Here is a 23326-nt window from a genome sequence, read left to right as displayed (position 1 = left end):
TATTTTATAATAAAGGCAGCTACAACAGGGCGTCTGTTGATGACAGCTGCTTTGTACTGTTTGGAAAAAATGCTGGGTCTTCAGTTTATTAAGCCTCTGTGGCCATCTGAAGGCAGCAAACCATAAATGTGCTGTCAGAGTGCCGTGATATGAAGCACGACCTTCCACTGCGTTTGTCTTCAAACACTCGTTTGGGCCTCCTTGAGATGACTGTTACCATACACGCATTAGACCAGTGGCTCGAAATCCTTTTTGTTATGCTGGAGACTTTGAGTTTTGTTAATAAACAGAAAATGGGCTGATATATATTCACCCCTTTATTATTTAAGCAAAGAACTTTTTACTGCGAGCCGCATCAGCACTTTATTCTGCAGCTTTAAGCTCCTCACGGACGCTTCAACACGCAGAATGCATGAGCTGGGAATCAAACCACCAACCTCATGATTGCGCCGTCCCCTGATTTAACCTCATCTCTCTATGCTCACCTTCTTCTCTCTTCTTTTGCCGCCCCACACAGAACCTGGTTCCTCCAAGTGCTTACCCACGGGAGATCGATTGTTGTGGTTTTCTCACTAACACTGTAGGGTCTTTACCTCACAACATCAGCCACCTTGTTGTGAACTGGCACTATACAAATACAAGTGATTTGCTGGGATGCAAAATTCAGAACTCCTCTGTCAGTCTGCCCCAGGGCAGCTGTGGCTACAACTGTAGCTTGCCTCCACCAGTGTGTGAATGTGTGTGTGAATGGGTGGATGACTGGGTGTGTAAAGCGCTTTGGGGTCCCTAGGGGGGGGCTAGTAAAAGCGCTATACAAATACAGGCCATTTACCATTTAAGTTCATCTTCAAATATCTAAAATTACCGTTTTCTATTGAATCAGTTTAACAAGTGAATATCAGGTGATTCAAATTTATTCCTGTGTGCTGTTTTATCTTTTAATTGTATGCATGTAGATGCCATCTGCTGTAAAGCCTGAAACCAATAAGGAGAGTCTTGATATTTAAGGATGCCTCTGGCTGCGTTGGCCTAAAATATCAAATTAAAAGTTAAAGAAGCTGTGCTGTGTTAGCTGTGCCAGGGATACCAAGAGAATACATTTGCAAATCATCCTGCAGTGACTTCTGTTCTTCAGGCTGTAGAAAGCTGCATATGGAATCAAGCAAATTAGTGCTTTGAATATCAGCTCAGTTAGATATTTGTTTATTGCTTATTTTTGTCTGGGGATCGAGTACAAAAACAGCTCATGTGGAGCCCATGCCAGCATCTGAACAGGGACTCAAACCAGCAACCTTTAGGCTACTAGTCAGCTGCACAGGCCTCTGTACTTGATTATCTGTTCTTGCATCTGTTTGTTTGACGGATTAAGCTAGAACAGACCCTGCTGTTATTTTGTTTCTATCTAAACTTTAATATGTTACTTTAGATTGAGGCTCGCTTCCTCCAGACCAGCAGGTGGCGGTGTAGTTTTCATGAAGATAAGAAGCAGTAGAATAAAAAGCAGAGGGAAATAAACAGGAAGTGGTGGATGAGCAGCAGCACCCATGCCTGAAGGAGCTGTTGGGAGAGATGGAAGATGCAGAGTTTGAGGATATTTTAGATGACTGGTTTATCGAGTCACTGAAAACGTGAGTAAACTTTTTACTTTGTTTGAACCGTCAAATTTACATTTTTATTACTACTTGCTAACTAACATTACCAGCTTTGCAAAGCAAACTCTAAATTTTAGGCATTTTACCCTCCAGCAGCTTTAGATTGTTAATAAACACCGCAACAAAACATTATTTAAATATATTTATGTTTATATTTAATTTATTTAAATTCGGCTTACGGATATCTCATCTAAAATTTAAATAAGCTTCAAATTGTCACCTTGTATTAGTTCATCTCCTACACTTAGCTTATTACTCGTGGTTTAAGAGGTGTTATATGTGTGATTCATTTTCAAAATAAATTTAGTGAATTCGAGTTTTATAATCTAGACGGATTATATGATATGATGTCTCGACTGTAGGAATCAAGTTGTAGGTAAAAAGAAAAATGTTCGCGTTGATTCTGTAGACAGAAAATATTAAATATCATAAATGGTGAATGGTGTCTGGTGTCGCGGTTAAAAGGTCTATATTTGAAACAATACGATAGTGTATCAGTTTATTGTCATTGTACTTGTTCAACGACATGCTGGGTGCTCCACAGGGACTAAATAGTTAGACAATAGGAATAAATATCAAACAGCACTACATATAAAGAAGAAGGCGCACAGTAAAATAGACATTTGCAAGGAGACACCAAACAACTTGAAATAAACATTAGGAATGCAGCTGTAGGGCTGTTTTTGAAAGGTTTGCATATAAAACTAAGGCAGAGTGAATTTATATTTTTCTGAATTCCTTAAAAAAACCTTTTTAACTCATTATACTTTTTAAAATCTTATAGAGTGACTACAACAAACATAAGGTGGGCTCACCTTCACTTTTGACTGTAGCGCTCAAAATCACGTCACGTCAAAATTGAGTTTCACTGTATTTTATGTTAAACTCTATACAGAAATTCACAAACCTTTTTCCTTCAGGTACAAAGACCTTCATGTGTATCAGCTTGAACATCCCACCCAGGTCCTCGAGTGGACGTCAGGGAAGAGTAAGTTGATCTAATAATTTAAAATATGATGATGTGGCTTGAAGAACATGGTTCTGATTTTGCTGTTATAGAAGACAGCTTTTCAGCTCTTTATTTATTAGCCAAATCATTTGTATTAATCTTTTTTTTTTTGGTGTGTTTGTAGGCGTCTGTGTCGCAGGCTATAGTCAGTCCAAAAATGAAATTTTAGAGCTTCGCTTGCCGCTGAAACTTCTTGCTGATGAAAATAAGGTAAAAATCAGGACATTAGTCCAAACTTCTCTAGGAGGCGTTTCAGATGTTACTCTGAACATTTCCTGTTTGCTGTTGTGTTCAGAGTCTCTGCGCAGAACGGGATTTTAAAGTTTCCCATGGTGGTTTCACAGATGGTCCGGTTCGCTGCCTCACACACATCCCTGGAACAAGGTGAGTTCAGACCAGTGCTGGATAAATTACCCTTATAAGTTACATTAAAGGTACGGCCAGTCATTTTTGAGGTTATTTAATAGAAACAACTTCCAACAGAGTGTTTTGCAGCTTGTGGAGACCGCCATGTTCCTCCCCTGTATTTGTAGTAGCAGCCACTAAGGACTTCACTTCTGACTAAAACTGCTTTATGCATGTGACAAAGGCAGAGGAGAAGAGAAGTCATAGGCATTCCTACGGTGCAGTGGAGCGACACTAAAATTCGTACCTGCACCTTCATACTCAAGATATGTTTGATCACTTGAGAAAAGGTCAACTTGACAAAAGAAATGAAAACGGGAAGGAAAGAGACAACACGACTTAATTAAAAATCATCCTCTTCCTCCTCACCTCAAGCCTCATCTCCTGAACTGAAGTCTGGGCTTTAACACAACAACAACAGCTGGTTATAAGTTAATATTAGTGAAAATCTCTTTGAAGTGCATCTAACACCAGCTAACAGCGGGAAAAACAGCAGTGCAACCAACAGTTAAGTATATCCTCAACTACTCTCCTCAGTTTAGCTGTCATCAATCAGAAGTGAGCTTCTCTGACTTATTGGCCTGTACTGGACTAAGAAGCATCCACATCCATTTCCTCTGGAGGAGACTGTAAAACTTTTAACTGGTGAATGTTTATCAGCCAGCATTGACAGCTGAGGTAAACAGTGGACTGACAGCCTTCCTAACAGAGGCAAAAACTCTTCTGCAGAGCCAGTCCAAACATGGCGCACAGTCTGTATCCAATGTTTTTGATCTCTCTGCTGACTAAAACATGTCTGTTCTACAGCGGCTACCATAGGTAGGATTATACACTTTTAACAACTATATAATTTGGAGGGTTAAGGAAACAACTCAGTTGACTACAGTCTACAATTTACTTCCATTATAAAGTAATCTGTTAGATTACAGCCTTATCTGCTGAGAAAATTAACTCCTTAACAATAATAAATACAACATTTCCCAAGCTCACGGCTGTATCCCAAGAAATCGGGGAGAGACAGAAACTTTGCAGATCCTTCAGGCTTTTATTCAGGAGCAGAAAAATGTAACATTTTAACAGTTGTTGATTACTTCTTTGAAAAGTACTTACCTGCTTATTTAAACCGCAAACAAGGCAGTAATACGGTTACTTTGTTTCATCAAACACTGGTTGTGACCCACTTCAGGGAGAGAAACTTGCTTCACTCAGTCTAACTATTCACTTCAGAGGTCTAGAGGGTGGTATTGTATTAAACTTGTTTAGACTAAGAAATTACTTACAAAAACATTTACTAGATGAGCTGATAATGACAATAATTAACTTTTAACAAATCATTGCACCAGAAGAGGTGGCATATCGTACCTCACGGTGCGATGCACAGTGTGGAGGGTCTGTGTTTTGTAGTTGTTATAGGTGGTGTGAGTCAGTGCTTGTATAGATCTTTAGATCTGATGGTAAATGTGAGGGGACGATATAATCAGTAGCTTCGCAGCCTTTTAATTAACGTTCTGTTATTTCGGCAGGTGTGCTGTGACCAACGACGGGCTGAGCTCTGACCTGCAGGTGTGGGACCTTGGAGGAGAAGAGAGCGGTGAGTGTGATTTCCCTAAAATTTCAAAGTACAAAAGTTAGGCACTTGCCTAAAAAATTTTATATAAGAGAAAAATAATGACAAAGAGAAATTTAGTAAGACAGGTCAGATAACCAACAATAAACCAGAACAAAGCATAAAAAACATGAAATTAAAACCAAGAAAAAGAATAGGAATCAGATAAAATTAAACTTAACAGCAGTCCAGTAAAATTAATTAAGACCAAGAACTAATTATGAATAAAAGCTCACTTAAAACCTACAGAGTAGAATTTACTATCAGTCAAAAACGTGCAAATCATCGCTGTGATTAACGGTGATTTTCAGTGATATGAATTTAAAGTGACATGATCTCAGTACAAAAAGCACCAGATTTTCTGGGCATTATGAGCTGAATGTATTCATCTAAATGCAAAAAGGTTCTCACTTATGATAATGTTTCACAGAGAGCAATAAAAAATATTCAAGGCCTTTTTAAATGCAACTCTTATCTACAGAAGCTGTTTTGAGACGACTCACTGAATGGATGAACCTTTTTTATTCAAGGTTAATGACTTAACTAGTAAAAATCACTGAATCATAACAGACTAGATCATAAAAGAAACTTTTCCTGTTGAATTCAATATTTATTTATACAATTCTTTTGGGGGGGGGGGGGAGATTTTGCTGAAATAGATTGAAGTTAAAAATTGTTTCTGTTGTAGCCCAAAGAAGACAAATATAGGAGGGAACCTAACCTGAGAGAAGAGTATTTGTATCATATCGTGCACATTTCCTGTGTTGAATTGTTCACCAATAATAATTGAGACCAATTCTTGGACATCAGAAAGGTGGTCAGACGTTGACTGCCCAACCACTGTTACAGGGTTCAAATTGATTCCTGACACCTGATACTTCATGTGTCTGACTGTTTTAATTTAAATGAAAGTGACGTTTAGACATAGACATCTCCACCAATTAATGCAAGTTAAAAAAGATTTTTGACATGATTAGAGCAGTGAAGCCTGGTCTTGTGGGGTTTCACTTCACGTACGCTTTCAATTTCTGACCTTTAACCATGTTTAATATGAGAGTTTGCTATTGTAATAGCATATATAGGAAGAAAATAAAGAAGGGAATAATAGGTCCCCTTTCCTGGTTTACAGCAAACAAGGTAAAGGGAATAATTATAAAATGTGGTGAGGCACTTCTGACAGTGTGACTGGTTTTCTTTTCCTTGTCATCCATGACAGATGTGATCAGGAGAACAGGAAGTATTAAAGGGAAAAGGAGTGCTTCAGAGAGAGGCAGCAGGATCGCAGCTCGACCCTCGTCAGCACCACAAGTTCTTCACGGAGCTCAGATCAGCGACGTCCAGCTGACTGAACTCACATCAGGAGAGACTCTCTATAAACTGGGTAACCCCACATTTACAGTTATCAGTTTATGTTCACGCTCGCCTGTGAGCGTGGAGACTATAAGATTGGTTTAGTTTGTGTCTTATTTAAGCAGAGGTGAAAACTTAAGTCGAAGTGGTGCTTTATGCAGTTTTGTGAGACTGTTCATCTCACTGTTGTGAGATGTTGAAATTTGAGAAATGTCATAAATGCTTAAAAAAATTGGAACAAAAAAAATTGGGAGACATAGTCTTGCTTTTTCTCAAGAAAATATAACCTAGATGCAGATTTCCTTCAGCATCCAGAGACTAATCGTGAATGGTGTGGAGGAAGATAAACACAATCAGCAGCAGTGTGAAAGAATTAAAGTGACTTTGTGTGGTTTGTTTTATGCTCAAAATCTAACTGTATTCTTACTTTTGGTAAACTGGTTGTCTCTCCTACTAATACTATAGTAATGTAAATCATATTTGTAGTAAAGTTTTTATAATGAAAAGATAAACTGTTCTTTACGTATAGTTTTTCTTAAAACCGTGTAAGTATTGAGCTTACAGTTGGACTGGGATACAATCACTGTTTGTGAAGGACATCTAAGATTTAGTGTCACATGAAGATGGAAAAAAAAAAAACTGCATGTGTTCCTGAGGAGAGCGAGGACAAAAGCTTTCTGTGCAGCCAGGAGATGTTTTCCTGCTATTCTTTTGTGGCTCGCCTAAGTAAGTTTGATCTAGAAAGAAAGGCTGAGCTGTGTTATGATGCAGTATTATGTTGTAGGCCACCCACTGTAACCCTTAGGAAGATCTGTAACTTTCCATTTCTTTTCCCTGCTTTATTTTATTTACTTTTCCACACAAAAATAGTTTGCTGAAGCTCTGAGTGGAGGTGAGACTGTGGCTTTAAGGCCTGGAAGGACAGTTAATACAAGTAAAGTGAGCAAACAATAATTAATGTTCCATGGTTCCCAAAAATTAAAAAAAATAGTTGGCATCAAAGAGAGCGTCCATCCATCCACCTGTCTGCTCCTGCAGTAGAGCATCAGAAGTCCATCCCAGCTTTCGTAGGGAGATAGGCAGAGTGCATGCTGGGCAGGTTGCCAGTCTATCACAGAAAGAGGACCTTTCATACTCATTCACATCTATGGCCAATTTAGAATCACGAGTCACCCTAACATGTATGTCTTTGACTGTGGGATGAAGCTGCAGTATGTGGAGAGGCAGAGAGAACATGCAAAGGCCAGTGGATTCAAACCCAGGACCTCGTCACTGTGAGGCTACAAGGCGTGGAACAGTTCACAAAACAGAAATTCTTTTCATTGTTTAAATTTGTTTCCTTAAACTTGTGCCAAGTACATAAATAGTTATTCTCTGTCACATCTTAACTAAAGGAATATTTTTCTCTATGCTAAAATACAATGATTCTGGCATCTTTAAGACATGTTGTATATGATCAGAACATAAAGACTGAAATGACTGAAGTTTATACGCTACTGAACGGGGCCGATTTCTTTTTTTTTTTTTTTTTTTTCTTTCCCCATGAACCATTTGATCTATAGACGCTCCAAAGTAGTAACCACTGCTTTGCTGCACGCTGCACATTATCAAATGTTAGCAGTTTCCTCACCACAGTCCTTTCTCTGCTTGTTTCTGATAATTATGCACAGCCAGTGCACCAAAACAAGGCCAACAAACGACCAGCCTGATGTTTTTGTTTCTGAGCACTTTGCCTGTAATTGTTGCAGCAGGAGGGCCATTAAATGCTCTTTCAGCTGGGGGTTTCCTCAGCTGTTCAGTTTCAAAACACTGATGTTCTAGTCATAAAACCATCTCTGCAGCAGACTGCAGTATGTAATCTCTCTGTAATGTGTGTTTTGAGACATTTTGCGTTGTTTTGTCCCAACAGAGACCGACTCAGCAGATCCTCTGAGTTCCTTACAGTTCGTGAGTGACACGGTTTTCCTCGCCGGTTGCTGTAACGGGAGTGTTTACGTTGCCGATACTCGGACGTCTGCTCCTCCTCAGCTTTCACATTCACCATCTTCAGACGAGTCTGTCATCTGGTGGACGGATGGTGCTGCAGGTCCACATCCGTCCAGCTGCAGGGTCATCAGAGTCTCCTCGTCTGGACAGGCGGTGGTTTCAGACTTGAGAAATCTGGGAGGGGCGGGGTGTCAGGCTCAGCTAGACGTCCAAACACCAGGCCGCTGCAGCCAGGTCGATGTCAAAGTGTTGTGGGCTCCAACACTGGATGACTGTATCTCAGTGTCAGGTCAGTTTATACAAACAGTTTCTTTTCAGATGTTGATGTATTCTGTAAATGATCACGCTGAAAAACCCTGTTTTATCTGCACACTGATTAACTAAATAATACTGAGTAATCTGTCACACTTGCACAGATGTGTATTATATGATGTTTCTGTGCTAATCTCTGGATCTGCAGAAACTTCAATCTTTAGGAAAACTACATTGGCTTAGCTCAGCTAAACAGTGATGAACAGCATACTTGGCTCTGTTCAAACTAACACAAATTTAATTAGTGAGCTTTAGATTTGATAAATACAAAAAATGACATAACTTACAATTTAATTTCTTGACATCCTATTAATCAGGGTGTTTTTCATTGCTGTGAGAAATCTCACCTTGGGCTGCTGAATCAGCTTCTCCTTTTCCTCCACCCTTCTTTTTTTTTTTTTTTTTTTTGTTCACCCCTCAGCTGTAAAAGGCTGATGGGGTATTTGTGGTTGTTGTTGTGGTTGTTACCTTTTATCTCAAAAAGATTTGAAAGAGTAGTTGTAAAACTGCTAACTTATCATCCTCAATGGAATGGCTAATTTGAAGAGTCAGGCTTCAGAGTTCATAATAGCACAGAAAAGGTTACAAATGATCTTTTTATGGTCTCTGACAGTGGACTCATCTCTGTGCTTGCCCTGTTAGAACCTGAGTGCAGCATTTGATACTGTTGACCATAATATTTTGTTACAGCGATAGAGTTCCACAGGGTTCCGTGCTAGGACCAATTCTTGTTTTGCATTATACATGCTTCCTTTAGGCAGTGTCACTAGAAGGTATAGCATACATTTTCACTTCTATGCAGATGACATACAACGTTATAAAACACACCAATTAGTTAAACTGCAGGATTGTCTTAAAGACATAAAGACCTGGATGACATCTAATTTTCTGCTCTTTAATTCAGAAAAAAACTGAGGTTATTGTAATATAGTATCTAACCTGACACTTACTCTAGATGGCATTACCTTGGCCTGCAGTAACACTGTGAAGAAGCTTGGAGTTGTTTTTGACCAGGATATGTCCTTCAACACACATATTAAACAAATAAATAGAACTGCTTTCTTCTATTTGCACAATATCTCTAAAATTAGAAATATTCTGTCTCAGAGTGATGTTATGAAACTAGTTACTTATTACTTCTAGGCTGGACTACTGTAATTTGTTATTATCAGGATGCCTGGGCTTACTTGTGGTTCCTAGGGTAGAATGGGAGGCAGAGCCTTCGGCTTTCAGGACCCTCTTCTGTGGAACCAGCTCAGAGTTTGGATTTACTTTTAAGAGAAGGAACGATATGAAGAACTCTGGTTAGAGTAGTGGTGCTGTGACAAAGACCTGGATAAGCAGCAGAAAATAGATAGCTGTCCAATTTGGGTCGATTGTTTTGTGGAATGAGTTTAATTTGGACCTCTGGCCAGATGTAATTTGATGTTAACATTATAAAGACCCAACAGTAACCCTGTGAAGCTGTGATGTCAAATACTCATCTTAAAATTCAGCTGATGTTGATATTCATTATGCACTCTTCTTTTAGTGGGGCTAAATAGAAGACTGTCAAGTTTGAGGAACGGGCTTAGGGCAAAGAATTCAATTAAAATGTATCCAGTAAATACATCTTGCAGACTGAACTGACTAACTTAAAACAAAAGATGAAGAAAACTCTAATTTCGTACTTTTTTTTTTTTCCCTTTTTCGTTTAATGAACAGCTTTGGCTGATTTTTCTGCAAGTATTTGTAGAGAAGGAACCTTTTTGATATTAAAGAGACCCTGTGACCTTTACTGTAATGCCACCTTCAGGACAAACTTGACATTTTCAGCCTCACTTGTGGGGAAAGTGAATCACCGTAGCCTTTCAAGGCCACTAGTTGGCCTTTGCAATATTAAAAGTACTATAGTGATGGGTGTGAATAAACCAGGCGTGTACACTGGCTCGTGCAGAAAATAATAGGGGGAAAAAAAAAGTGTGTCATGCTTCAAAGAACAGAAAATAACCAACATGTGTCACAATGTGTTGTGTAGGATAACATGGCCTTACCTCATTTAAGAAAGGAAAACAGCCAAAGCAGCATCTATTTCTAGACTGTTGCTGCTAATGTAAACATTGTCTGATATGAGTAAGTTCAATTTCAATGAGATCTGCCTTGTGAATTGCTCATTTAATGTTTGGATAAAGATTTTTAAAATTGTCTGTTAGGGTTCTCAGTCATCTAGGTCATCGTAGTCTAAGGAGCTTGGAAAGCGAAGCGTGTGGACTTAAGTTTTCTTGAAGACGTTTCACCTCTCATCCGAGAAGCTTCTTCAGTTCTAAGCACAAATGGTGGAGAGTCCCAGATTTTAAGCCTTATGGGAGTGTCCGCAAGAGGGTAACGGACCCCCTATTGATCCTCTCTCTAATCACACGAGCCAAGGTGTGAAAATGGGTGTGGGTCACAATCAGCCAAGGTTTCGGGTGGGACCCATAGTGATACCTTGGCCATGTGAAATCATGTGATTTCAAATGGTTAAATGGCCCAGGACGTGAGTGGGCGTTAAGGCGTCTCAGAAGGGATCTCAAAACTGGATTATAGATGGAAGACAGTTGGTGTCGTAAGCCACCACTGTTCAAAGATGGTCACTCACAGTGAACATAAATGGCTTCTTTCACTCCTTTCAAACCATCTGTCTTCTCTGTCCAAAATGTGAAGATTGGCGTCCTCGAAAAAGTGTCCTTTAGATGCAGATGGACCGCCGAGTCTTGCCCGTGGAGGTGGCTCTTCTATGCTGTGCCATGCGTTTATGAAGTGGCTGTTCGGTCTCTGCAATGTAGAGTTCTGAGCTTTCCTCTCTGTACAGTGCAGCGAGGAAAACTCAGACCTCATTATTTGCATCACGTCACAGTGGAGCCCCCAGCATGACTCAGGATTGAGTTGCGGTTCTGTGTAGGTGCATGTGCGTACAGTCTTCCATGTGCGTAGGTTAAATGCTGACTGGTTGAAATGATTTGAACAGTCATATAAAAGAAGACACGGAGGAAGTGAAGTGTTTTACAAACATGGCCTCTGAAATTACTAACAGAAACATCCAAAGATTGAAAGGATGTACTGGCAGATTTAATTACTCATAAATTTCAATCAGGGTAGCGTTATTGAATTCTTCCAGCAGCAAAGCGCCGTGAAATGTTTTCATCACTGAGCATCAACGAGAGAATGAGAAATCTGTCATCACTCTTTTGTAAAGGCTTCTGCTTGTGAAGGTCTTGTTTTCATACTTTTGAAGACGTTGCCACAGTGACCTCAGCCTTATAACAAATTAATTATGGGCCTTTTTAGCATTTCTGACCCTGCATGAGAGCCAGTGACATGAATATTGGTTTACAGCTCTCTTTAAAAATACAAATTAAATCTGTGAATCTGACGTGCAGCACAGTCTTGCAGACTATATGATTACCAATAGAAAAACATTTCATTAGGTAAGCGACTGCAGTAGAGGCCTTCATTTGGGTGCTAATTGTAATTATCAACTCTGTTTATAGCAATCAGATGTAAGTATAGTAATTTGTCACAAAAAGGCAAAAAAACAAGATGATCAAGGGGCTTAAAGTCTACAGTCAACACGTGGGTGTCTGCAGAAATAAAAGTTCACAGTTTGTTAACAGACTAATGCTACCATTTCAAAGTAAGTGGATAAGTTAGTTATCAGTTTCTTGACTTCATAGTTGTTGAATGATTTGAAATTTTAGCACAATATTATCCTAACGAATATAAATGTGGGTCAAAAAGAAGCCTTTTAAAGTTTCTGCCTTCATCCTCATCAGGTTTCAGTGGCGTTGTTCAGATCTACAACACCCGTCTCTGGGGGGCGGAGCCGCAGGAGGCTCGACCGCTGTTTGAGCATCGCGGTCACGCAGTTTCATCACAGCAGACTGATGACAGTGTTCCCACCTTCGTCACCTCCCACATCTGGCATCCCGAGCGGCCGCGGACGCTTCTGTCTGCAGCCTCGGATGGCTCCGTCCACGTCTGGGACTGGGTGGACCCGGATCGACAGGGTGGGAGCCCAACACCATGAACAAAGTGAAGGATCGCCTGGGACGAGTAAGATGATAGAGCCATGTTATAAATTACTGAGGCGCACTGCTCCACAAACTGATGTGGATCAGTAAAAAGGATCAATCGCCTTTTTATGATCAAACTGGAATATGGTTAAAGAAACAATTTAGAAGGAAAACAAACTGATGGAAATGTGGAACTTGTTTCATGAGAATCAAACTGATCTTTGCCTTTAAATTACAGAAAAATTGCTGGAATGAATTCACAGCTGTTGGCGGTGACTGCTCTCATTTAGGAACAAATTAAAGCAGATGACTGTCGGTTTTGATTACACAACATATTTGTACTGCAGTTTTTATAAGGTGATAAATGTTTGTACCTCGGATGGCTGGGTCAGAACTACAAAACGTGAATTATGTTTCATTAACTGTGTTGATGCTGTAAAAGTGGCATTTTGTTTACTTCTCAGTGCAAACGTGACCAACAATCTGCTGTTTAGAGTCTGTCTTTTGGCCTTACTTTAACCCTGGTACTGAGCAGCAGGACCCCTGCTTTTATAAGCACTTAGAGCCCAGCACATGAGTACCACGGGCCACCGATAGCTCTCGAGATGGACGACTGAAACAGTTTAAAGCTTTCTCCATAGATGTGTAAAGGTTGGCACTGACTCAGGACCACATCCAGATTTTGATGGCTATTTTTAAACCACTTTTTCACTTAATTAGCTCTTGCAGATAAACTGTTTTTAAAGATCATGAAAAACTGTAAACCTCGTTCCCTTTTTTTCAGTCCTCATTTTGGTTAGACGATTTTACAGTCTGATTATTTCAGATTTTAGTGAACTGACACTTGAAACGCGAGGTGGAGACCATTTCCTCTGTTCAAGTTTCACTTCTGTCTTGCATTTTGTTTAGTTTCTCTAAATGACATTTATCTCAGCTACATCTTTCTGCATTTGCTGGAAAATACTGAGACTACATAGGGGGAAAAAAATAAAAATTTTGGAAAGTGCATCTCCCTTTTTATAAAGAGTTCCAAAATCTGAAAACATCTGTTGTGAGACGCCACATCTGCGACGCAGCGATGTAGCAATAACAGTGAGTGAACTGTTGAGCACAGATGAGGATCCTGAGGCCAGATTTTAGTTGAGTGAAGCAACTGCAGCTCAAGTCAGGAGAGTTTTTCAGAGTTATTCCTGACTCATGTTTGTTTTCATTTGCAGAAAAATCGCAATTTCCCATTCAGAATCAATGCCAACCTTTTTAATTAATACATTTTGTTAAAATTATAATATCATTACACCAGGACAGATGCTCTTTAAACCTTTACACAGGAGGCCTTTCAGTACTTACCGAATATGAATGTGATGAAGGTAATATATAAAGACAGAAACAACTACTTGACTAGAAATATCAGACAAATTGAGGTTACAGTTGCTGAACTATAAATTTGTTTCTAAATTTAGATGAATTCCTAAATCCTTTTTCCTCCTGACTGCTCTAAAACCCACATACCTGCTGAGCTCTCATCCACTGTCTTTGTCTCTTTGTCTACAGAGTCAGTGTCCAAGGTGCCAAATTACAAAAGATCTGGACTGAGAATCAGTGGCAACAGGAAATATTTGGTTCAAATGCTTATCAATATGTACAGAGGTGGTCAGGAGAGTAAGTGTCTGCAGCTATCTGTAAAACACAGTTAAGGCTCTGTCGTGACTCGGGTCTGCTTTTTAGCCACTGTAAAAACTGATGGAATTAAGACACCAGATTATATAATAATAATATATATAATTATATATAATTATAGTTAATAATAATAAATAAAATCAATTTTTTGGCATGAAAATGACCCCAAACACACTGCTAGATAGAGATAGAGGATACAGAACACAGTGGATTCACGTCCTCAGCATTATTGAAGCAGTGTGGGAAAAGAAAAAGAGGCAGCTAACATCTACAGAAGAGCTGGCCCAGGGAGATTCAGATACTATTCATTTCAAAAGCCTGCTGAGAGAAAATGCACAAATATTTTTCCAGAACGTTGGAAAACTTTTTCTCTTGCAGCGTTACAAACAGATTAATGAGAAAACCTCTGAGTAATCAACATGCCCTGAGCTAATAGTCACGGGAGTCAGTCTTTTTAAGAACTTCTGACTTTAGAAATTTGCCTAAAGATACCTTTTGATCATTAGATTATTTTTATGACTATAGATTATTTATCTAAGGCAACGATCCTAGAAAATATCCCCCATCTGACTCCTCATAGAGCCACAATTCCCCGATGCTCTCCCACAGGCAATAAAATGATTTTTCCCTTTCCTTTTCCTTCTTTTCACCAGTGAACATCAAAGAAATGGATACAAAAGCAGGCAAAACTTAATTTCATACTTTACTGCCTTCTTTCTTGCCCGCTGAATGCATCGTTAGACTCCCCTCGGACACTAACGTCACCAAATAATGAAAAATTGCAGCTCTGCCCCGAAGCGAACTCCAATTTCCTCCTAAACCTTCGTGCCTTCCATCAGTGCGCTACTCACCTCAGTCCCAGGTGAACAAAAATCCTGTTTTTAAAAACGCTACCACTCTTTCTGTTCAATCTTAAGCATTAGTCAAACTATTTTTTTTGTCCAGGTACTTTCTTTGCCCTTTGCAACAACTTAAACTCCCTCTTACCCAACAGATGGCTCATTCAAAGACAGCCGGCATCAAAATAAACCACGGAGCTGGCAGATGATTCATTAAGGATTCATCTCCACTTTGCTTTCTGCCTCCAAAGTTGTACCATACACTTGTCTCTTCTGGTATCTTAGTGCCCCTGCTAAAGGTTTCATTTCACGACTTTCTCTACTCGACAGCGTGCGAGAGTAAAGCGTTTGTCTCTCTCTGTAAGCGGCAGATCTCAGTGTCTCTGCTGCTTGACGTCCAAATTCCTGTTAATACTTTTTCCAGCAGCTCTCGAGCATATCGCAGTTTCATAACCCAGAGGCATGCTCTTTTTTTCTTTTTTTAAACTTCTATCACTCCTCTGATAATAACAGCACTACCCACCCGAGGCTTTGGAGTGTGAAGACTCACAATTAACGCTGAGGCTGTGGGACTGACTTTTTTAAATTCTCCATTGATGTATCTACTGAATATATGACAGTCCTAATTGATCATTTGTCATTTCATCAAGAAAAAAAACAAAACAAATTCTTGTTCCAGCTTTTAAAATATGGTAATTGCTTCTGGATCAAGATGTCATCTTGAGAGCTGGGATGTGCGATTGGTGTTTTTCTGACATTTGAAGCGAGTAATTCACTTATTTGTCACAAATATGGAATAGCTTTATCAAAATCGAAGTGACTCATTTCTTGCAGCCCTAAAATTATTCTCAAATGTTGCTTGAAGGATATGTCAGGAGATGTAAAGATTTCCCTTTAACAAACTCTAAATGCCTTATAAATATAAATATAGTTGTAGATGCCTTGGCCAAACTAAATATCTTAAAATTACAGGTATAAACAGAATAACACATAACGAAAATTTTGTCAGAAGATTTGAGAAATGCAGTTCTGAAATTCTAAGTGAATGAATCTGGATTACAGCCATGTTCATCATTGTTTCCAAGGATACAATGACTAAATAATGCTGCACAGATGCTCTAAAAACTGTTCATTTTCATTTCTTTCATGTTTAAAAAAAAAAACAAAAAAAAAAAAACTAATACATCGGGCAATAATATTATACTGAAATAATAATATACTGAATAACACTGGTAGCAACAGCTACTCTGATTCTATGGCTTAGTTCACCTGCGTGTGGTATTTATGCCGGCTATTCATCATATAGCTGTTCATTATATAGCACCAAACTATACAACAACAGCTGCCTCAGGGCACTAAAAAAACCCTGAAAATCAAACTATCCTCTTAGAGCAAGCACTTGGCAACAGTGGGAAGGAAAAACCCCGTTTAACAGGAAGAAACCTCCGGCAGAATCAGGCCCAGAGAGGAGCAGCAGTCTGCTGCAACCAGTTGAGGGTGAAGCTAGGAAGACAGGACAAGACAAAAACAAAAACACAATTAAGCGCACAGTGGCGTGTGAACACACAGAGAGCGAACAAGAGTGCATCATGGGAAGCCCTCAGCAGCCTAAGCCTATTGCAGTGGAGCTAAGGGTTGTAAACTAGATGCTTTATCAAAAATGACATTTTTATGGCTAATCTTAAAAGCAGAGCTACAGACGGGGCCTGAAAGCTAAACGTTCTGCATCCAGTTTTACTTTTTCTATGTTGTTATATTTCATGTAAATCCATCCATTTTCTTACCTGCTTATCGAATTCAAGGTCACAGGTGGCTTGAGCCAATCCCACCTGAGAACACAGGTCTACGTTAGACAGGCTGCCCACTCATCACAGAGCTAACATGATCAACATCATCCAACCCTAGTTAACCTAACATGCATGTCTTTGGACTGTGTGGGAGAGCTCGATTGTCTAAAGTGATCCATGCAGCCATAGGGAGAACATGATATTTGTAAAATGATGATAATAGTAATAATAAAATTATCATAATCCCAAATATTCCGAATGTAATGCTCCAGCTTGGTGACAAGTGTGATCAATGTTTGAGATTTCTGCTCAAAACATGGATATCTACTATAAAAGGCCATTTACCCCAGACTCGTGTGTTTTTTTCAATAAAAACCCAAACACAGCCAGCTGACACACAACAGATGCATGCGCTTGGGACATGAAGTATTTCTTAAGTAAAGAGTGAATTTATTCCAGTCCAGCAGATGCTGAGGAGCTGTGGGGAGAAAGCTGGAGACTCAAAAATAACAGCGTGGAAGAGAGAAGAGCACAGACATAGGAAAATATAAATATATAAGAGTAGGAACAGACCAGCCGTAAGACTGAGCACGCTCTGTTCAACCATTTAATTAAAGCTGAACATGTTTGTTTGGCGGCAGCCCACTGAAAGCTTCTCTTCATTACATCATCAGACAACTCAGTTTTTCTGAAAATACAGAGGAAATGACATGGTTAAAAAGGTTCAACAAGGTGTTGTAGGGATATTTGCTTCTATTGCTTCATATAGTTACATTTTCATTGAAGACTTCCTTGGGGAAAACGTGTTTATTGAACCTTCTGACAAAAATATGAGTTTTAATTTGTATAATATTTGCTACAGCCAACGTTTTTCTAGATCACACTGATGTAGAAGCCTTGAAACCCCTTGAAAATTTGGGTATCAAATTTGATAAACTTGGTGTTACAGGATTAATAACAGATCACAGTTTTTTTTTTCCATTTACATACACTCACCAGCCACTTTATTAGGTACATGTTGCTGAAGTGGACTGCCTTAATTCTTCAACAAAGGTGCTGGAAACATTACTCAGAGATGTTGGTCCATATTGAAAAAAATAGTGCCACGCAGTTGCTGCGGATTTGTTAGCTGCACATCCATGATGTGTAGCTCTCGTTCCACTGCATCCCAAAAGTGCTCTATTGAGTACAATGAACTCATTGTCATGTTTAAGACACCAGTTTGAGATGATGTGAGCTTTGCGACATGGTGCACAAGATATGGTCATACCTTGTGTGCCTAATGGTCAACAGCAATACTCAGGCAGGCTGTGGTGGTTAAATACTGAATTTTGACCATTGCATCTGAATGTCGCAGCAGGAACTGAAACTTATGAGACCAGGCAATCTGCCACCGTCCAGTTTTGCTAAGCTTGTAGATTCAGTTTCCTGTTCTTAGCTGAGAGAAGTGACACCCCAACTGATTGTTCTGCTGCTGTAGCCAAAGTGCTTCAGGGTTAGACATGTTGTGCTTTCAGAGGTGCTCTTCTGCATACCTGTTAGCTCAATACCCTCTGACATCAACAGAACTGCTGTTTACTGGGACCATTAATCCCAGAGATGGCTGTGTGGGGAAAAAAATCCCAGCAGTTCAGCAGTTTGTGAAACAGCCTCACCATTTACAGAGTCACGTAAACATGTAGTAATGCTACAATCCATGGAGTTGCTGCATTGTGGCTAATGTGTGACACACACACACACACACACACTCACACCAAGTTTTTTCCAAAAGGTTACATACATTTATTATTGTCCTGACAGCACGATTTAATGAAGAGACAAAAACAATGTATGTAGGAAAAACTAACCTGTTTTCTGAGTGACCTTAAACTTAATTTGAAATTTTTGTACCCTTCAGCCGTTGCTCTCTTGCACTGATCTGCTGACCGGGCTGCTGGGAACGAAGTGTCAGGGTGGGCCCTCAGTGTCCACCCACTCAGAAACTGTCACTAAGAAAACATCAAAATGAGGGGTGCTGTCATGGCCTTCATTTTGTCAATTACAATTTAGACAAAGAAAAATAGTGACCTCCCACACAGCCTCTTTGCATTTCCATAAATGGAACTAAGTTTACATTCACTGAGTTTACAAGCTCGTTGTTTCCATGACTTCCTTGTTCTATACACCTGTCAGCCAGATGTGTTTCAGACAGTCTCTCTGAATGACAGTTTTGACTACATGGGTACCACAGAGAGTCTCTCTTTCAGTCAAAACAAACCCCGGTTTCTATTAATGGCAAAAAAAAAAAGTATAATGAAAACTTCTGAAAGAAATTTTGACTCTTGACTCTGTGTTTGTGTTTGTGAAGGCTAAACTATACAGGCAGACGGTGAGGAGGCTTTTGAAAGGACCCGGGAGACGGTAATTATACTGACTGACAGAAGAGTGTGCCGTGAGCCTGAACTCTCTCATGGCCTAATGACGCCACAGCCATTATAACATCTTCACCAAGAGATCCCAATGAGTCACACCTATTCTCTGACACCGGAACATCGCAACGCCTTTGTGCGAAATCGAGCTTAAATGGAAATCTGCCTACATTTAAGAGGACACTTGTGGCCCCCTGAGAATGACTGACAACTGGCAATTTAGATTTAATGGACCATAAAGCTGCTACCTACCTGTGTTTAGACCTCATATCACTGTTGAACATAATCTGAATGATTTCAGCTGTTAGTTTATTCCCTTGACAAAGGCCCAGAAAAATAAACCAGCACAATTTAAACAATTTTAATCATTTTCCTGCAACAAGAATGTGTTTCGAGAGCTTTTCCTGTATACCAAAAGCAAGTGGTCTTTGTTTAGTCTTTGTTTCTTAAATTTCATTTTGAAAACACTCAGTTTAATTCTCATTATTGAGTGGTTTTCATCATTGCATTGATACTCGAGGTTGTACATAAATGTCATCTATTAATCCTCATTTAAAGAAAAACAGTAATGTGAGCAAAATCTCATCTTAATTAAATCTGTAATTATCTCATTAAAGGATAAACAATTTCCTGTCCCGCCAGTCATCAAACACTATGATGATATTTTACACCAAAGACAGTGTATACCCGCTGCAATTAAAAAAATATTTATCCAAATATGCCTGCAGCCAGCAGATAAGTCTACATTAAGTACAGGGGCCTTCATGGAATTGCACAAATTTTGGACTGAGACCTGACTGAACAGCATCTTCAATACACATGTTCTTTATAGCCTAGGACAGCTAATCAAAAGGCATCCAGAAAGACCATAAAGTTGCAGGTGCAAAACAGGAAGTTCTCACAGGACTCTATTCATGAGCTGTCGAAGAAATGGCCGGATATATGAATCTAGAATGCTTTTAGTTGACCACGAACTCCTCTGCATACCAAAGGCTACGATGTTCCCAGGTCCTGTGGCTGCAACAACCCAAATCTTCACCCCTCTGGTACCATGCTTGTCAATTAGCATGAAGCATTTGTCTCGCTATGCTGTGTTTAGTTTTTGCATACAGGGAGTGCAGAATTATTAGGCAAGTTGTATTTTTGAGGAATAATTTTACTATTGAACAACAACCATGTTCTCAATGAACCCAAAAAACTCATTAATATCAAAGCTGAATGTTTTTGGAAGTAGTTTTTAGTTTGTTTTTAGTTTTAGCTATTTTAGGGGGATATCTGTGTGTGCAGGTGACTATTACTGTGCATAATTATTAGGCAACTTAACAAAAAACAAATATATACCCATTTCAATGATTTATTTTTACCAGTGAAACCAATATAACATCTCCACATTCACAAATATACATTTCTGACATTCAAAAACAAAACAAAAACAACCAATATAGCCACCTTTCTTTGCAAGGACACTCAAAAGCCTGCCATCCATGGATTCTGTCAGTGTTTTGATCTGTTCACCATCAACATTGCGTGCAGCAGTAACCACAGCCTCCCAGACACTGTTCAGAGAGGTGTACTGTTTTCCCTCCTTGTAAATCTCACATTTGATGATGGACCACAGGTTCTCAATGGGGTTAAGATCAGGTGAACAAGGAGGCCATGTCATTAGTTTTTCTTCTTTTATACCCTTTCTTGCCAGCCACGCTGTGGAGTACTTGGACGCGTGTGATGGAGCATTGTCCTGCATGAAAATCATGTTTTTCTTGAAGGATGCAGACTTCTTCCTGTACCACTGCTTGAAGAAGGTGTCTTCCAGAAACTGGCAGTAGGACTGGGAGTTGAGCTTGACTCCATCCTCAACCCGAAAAGGCCCCACAAGCTCATCTTTGATGATACCAGCCCAAACCAGTACTCCACCTCCACCTTGCTGGCGTCTGAGTCGGACTGGAGCTCTCTGCCCTTTACCAATCCAGCCACGGGCCCATCCATCTGGCCCATCAAGACTCACTCTCATTTCATCAGTCCATAAAACCTTAGAAAAATCAGTCTTGAGATATTTCTTGGCCCAGTCTTGACGTTTCAGCTTGTGTGTCTTGTTCAGTGGTGGTCGTCTTTCAGCCTTTCTTACCTTGGCCATGTCTCTGAGTATTGCACACCTTGTGCTTTTGGGCACTCCAGTGATGTTGCAGCTCTGAAATATGGCCAAACTGGTGACAAGTGGCATGTTGGCAGCTGCACGCTTGACTTTTCTCAGTTCATGGGCAGTTATTTTGCGCCTTGGTTTTTCCACACGCTTCTTGCGACCCTGTTGACTATTTTGAATGAAACGCCTGATTTTTCGATGATCACGCTTCAGAAGCTTTGCAATTTTGAGACTGCTGCATCCCCTCTGCAAGATATCTCACTATTTTTGACTTTTCTGTGCCTGTCAAGTCCTTCTTTTGACCCATTTTGCCAAAGGAAAGGAAGTTGCCTAATAATTATGCACACCTGATATAGGGTGTTGATGTCATTAGACCACACCCCTTCTCATTACAGAGATGCACATCACCTAATATGCTTAATTGGTAGTAGGCTTTCGAGCCTATACAGCTTGGAGTAAGACAACATGCATGAAGAGGATGATGTGGACAAAATACTCATTTGCCTAATAATTCTGCACTCCCTGTAATGATGAAACATCTGTCCAAAGCAGATCTCTAGTCAGACCAAGTCTTGTCTTTGCACCACTTCCAAGCACTTTGCAACTTGTTCTCTAATGTGCGCTTTTCGCTTATTTTTGTATACATGTCTCTTGTTTCGACATATCCCTCTTGATTGTGTACATTTCTCCTGTTTGCCATTTATTCATGCTGTACAGTGACAACAAAGGGCTATTCTATCTTCTATTCTGTTATATCAATTTAGTGGTCTGCTATGTTATATTAGGGATTCCAACTTTTTTCCCAGCAATGCTTTCAAACAAACTGTACTTGTTCAATCTTTATCTAATTGTATTATAATAAAATTTTGAGCTATAGCTCTTGGGATTTTTTTGCAGTTCCTCTGAGCATTGCATGGTCTGACTTTGGTCCATTCTTTAACAGACACCTGAACGAAACCAGCAAACAATGAAAACTTCTGGTTTTATAGAAGTGATCACACTTGCTGATCAAGTATACTTGCTTAGCAGGTTAGCTGATACTTATCTCTTAATTCCTACAGAAGCAATAAGAGTGTATTTAGTCTTTCAAAAGGCGTTAAAGAGTCCTGTTAAAACCTTTTTTTCTGTCCTCCACCACAGGACTGTATAGCTCAGAAAGAAAGATAAAGGAGAACTACTTCAACGGTGCCAGCAAGTTTCTGTGACTGTGACAAGTTTTACTTTTTTCTTTTCTTAACATGAAAGTCATGTTTAGTTAGTGTTATAATACACTGGCAGAGATCAGTGTGCACTGCAGAATAACAAGTGCACCGTGAACCAAAAAGTACTTCACATTCAGCTGCATATGATAATTTTTACAGAAAGGGAAGGTGAGGAGATGATTGAGATGATGGAACAGCAAAATATTTTGTTCAACTTTTAAACTAAATTTGATTAAAAGGGGGGTTGAGAGAGCCTTACCAGGACACAGAGAAAGCCTTTAACGCAGTCAAAACCATAACAAAAGAACCTTTTCTGTGTCGGTGTGAATCCGGCCCGTCTGCGAATGAGCTCCTGATTGGATTGTTCTGCAGAGTGTGCCGCGGAGAGCTAAGCCGTGTGGGTAATAAGTGGTTATCAAACAGCCATTATACTAGAAGTAATTTCAGCCCAGCGTCATCAAGCTTTAATATGAAAATGCTGCTTAAAGAAATCACAGCCAACCACCAGTAACGACTCATTATTCACCCATCAGCCTCACTGTTCTCCAACAAGGATGAGCTCCATTTAGTTACATTTAAAATAACATTCACAACGATTTCTTTTTCTTAAAAAAAAAAAAAAAAAACAAACAAACCCAAAAACGTTTGTTGGCAGGAGTGGGCGCCAATTTACATTCAAATTTTAGATGAATATTGTGTTTTATTCAATGGAGAGTTAAATATTACTTTAAATTCCAGTTTTCTATTCATATTGATTTTTCTTGGCGAGCTAAAAGCCTTTCAGTTTTGCTTCTCCACTTGACCTTTGCAAAGTTTCAACTCATACCTCAGAAAAAAACAAAATGAAATGCAATGACCTCAGTGTGGAGTACAGAAAAAGGACAATCTTAAAACTTTTAAACAAACGCAAATCAATAAAGTC

At 39.5% G+C, this 23326-nt stretch overlaps 1 protein-coding gene across 2 annotated transcripts; it reads left to right on the top strand.

Moving 5' to 3' along the window:
* Positions 1–1531: 1531 nt before the first annotated feature.
* wdr73 (WD repeat domain 73) lies at positions 1532–22086 on the top strand. 2 transcript variants are annotated; one of them, XM_084943929.1, is made up of 9 exons: positions 1532–1628; positions 2573–2640; positions 2786–2871; positions 2957–3045; positions 4590–4657; positions 5889–6053; positions 7932–8297; positions 12112–12391; positions 19002–22086. In XM_084943929.1, the coding sequence occupies exons 1-8, from the start codon at positions 1570–1572 to the stop codon at positions 12363–12365; spliced, it is 1155 nt and encodes a 384-aa protein (XP_084800055.1). In that variant the 5' UTR covers positions 1532–1569; the 3' UTR covers positions 12366–12391; positions 19002–22086. The 2 variants fall into 2 exon arrangements, with proteins under 2 accessions (XP_084800055.1, XP_084800054.1); XM_084943928.1 differs by lacking the exon at positions 19002–22086 and having other exon boundaries at positions 12112–17003.
* Positions 22087–23326: the final 1240 nt, after the last annotated feature.

Source organism: Perissodus microlepis, chromosome 11, assembly GCF_051167445.1.
Source record: "Perissodus microlepis isolate ML-2025 ecotype Zambia chromosome 11, ASM5116744v1, whole genome shotgun sequence".
In the NCBI taxonomy this organism is placed as follows: Eukaryota; Metazoa; Chordata; class Actinopteri; order Cichliformes; family Cichlidae; genus Perissodus; species Perissodus microlepis.
Note: the sequence above shows the minus strand (reverse complement) of the source record. Positions and strands in the feature narration are given on the sequence as shown.

What these genes read in the sequence shown, in the direction of transcription:
- wdr73 (XM_084943929.1), top strand. Translation starts at nt 1,570, where the DNA reads ATGGAAGATGCAGAGTTTGAGGATATTTTAGATGACTGGTTTATCGAG. An exon ending in TTCTTGCTGATGAAAATAAG is followed by an intron (nt 2,872 to 2,956) that starts GTAAAAATCAGG and finishes TGTTGTGTTCAG; the next exon opens with AGTCTCTGCGCAGAACGGGA. An exon ending in CCTTGGAGGAGAAGAGAGCG is followed by an intron (nt 4,658 to 5,888) that starts GTGAGTGTGATT and finishes CATCCATGACAG; the next exon opens with ATGTGATCAGGAGAACAGGA.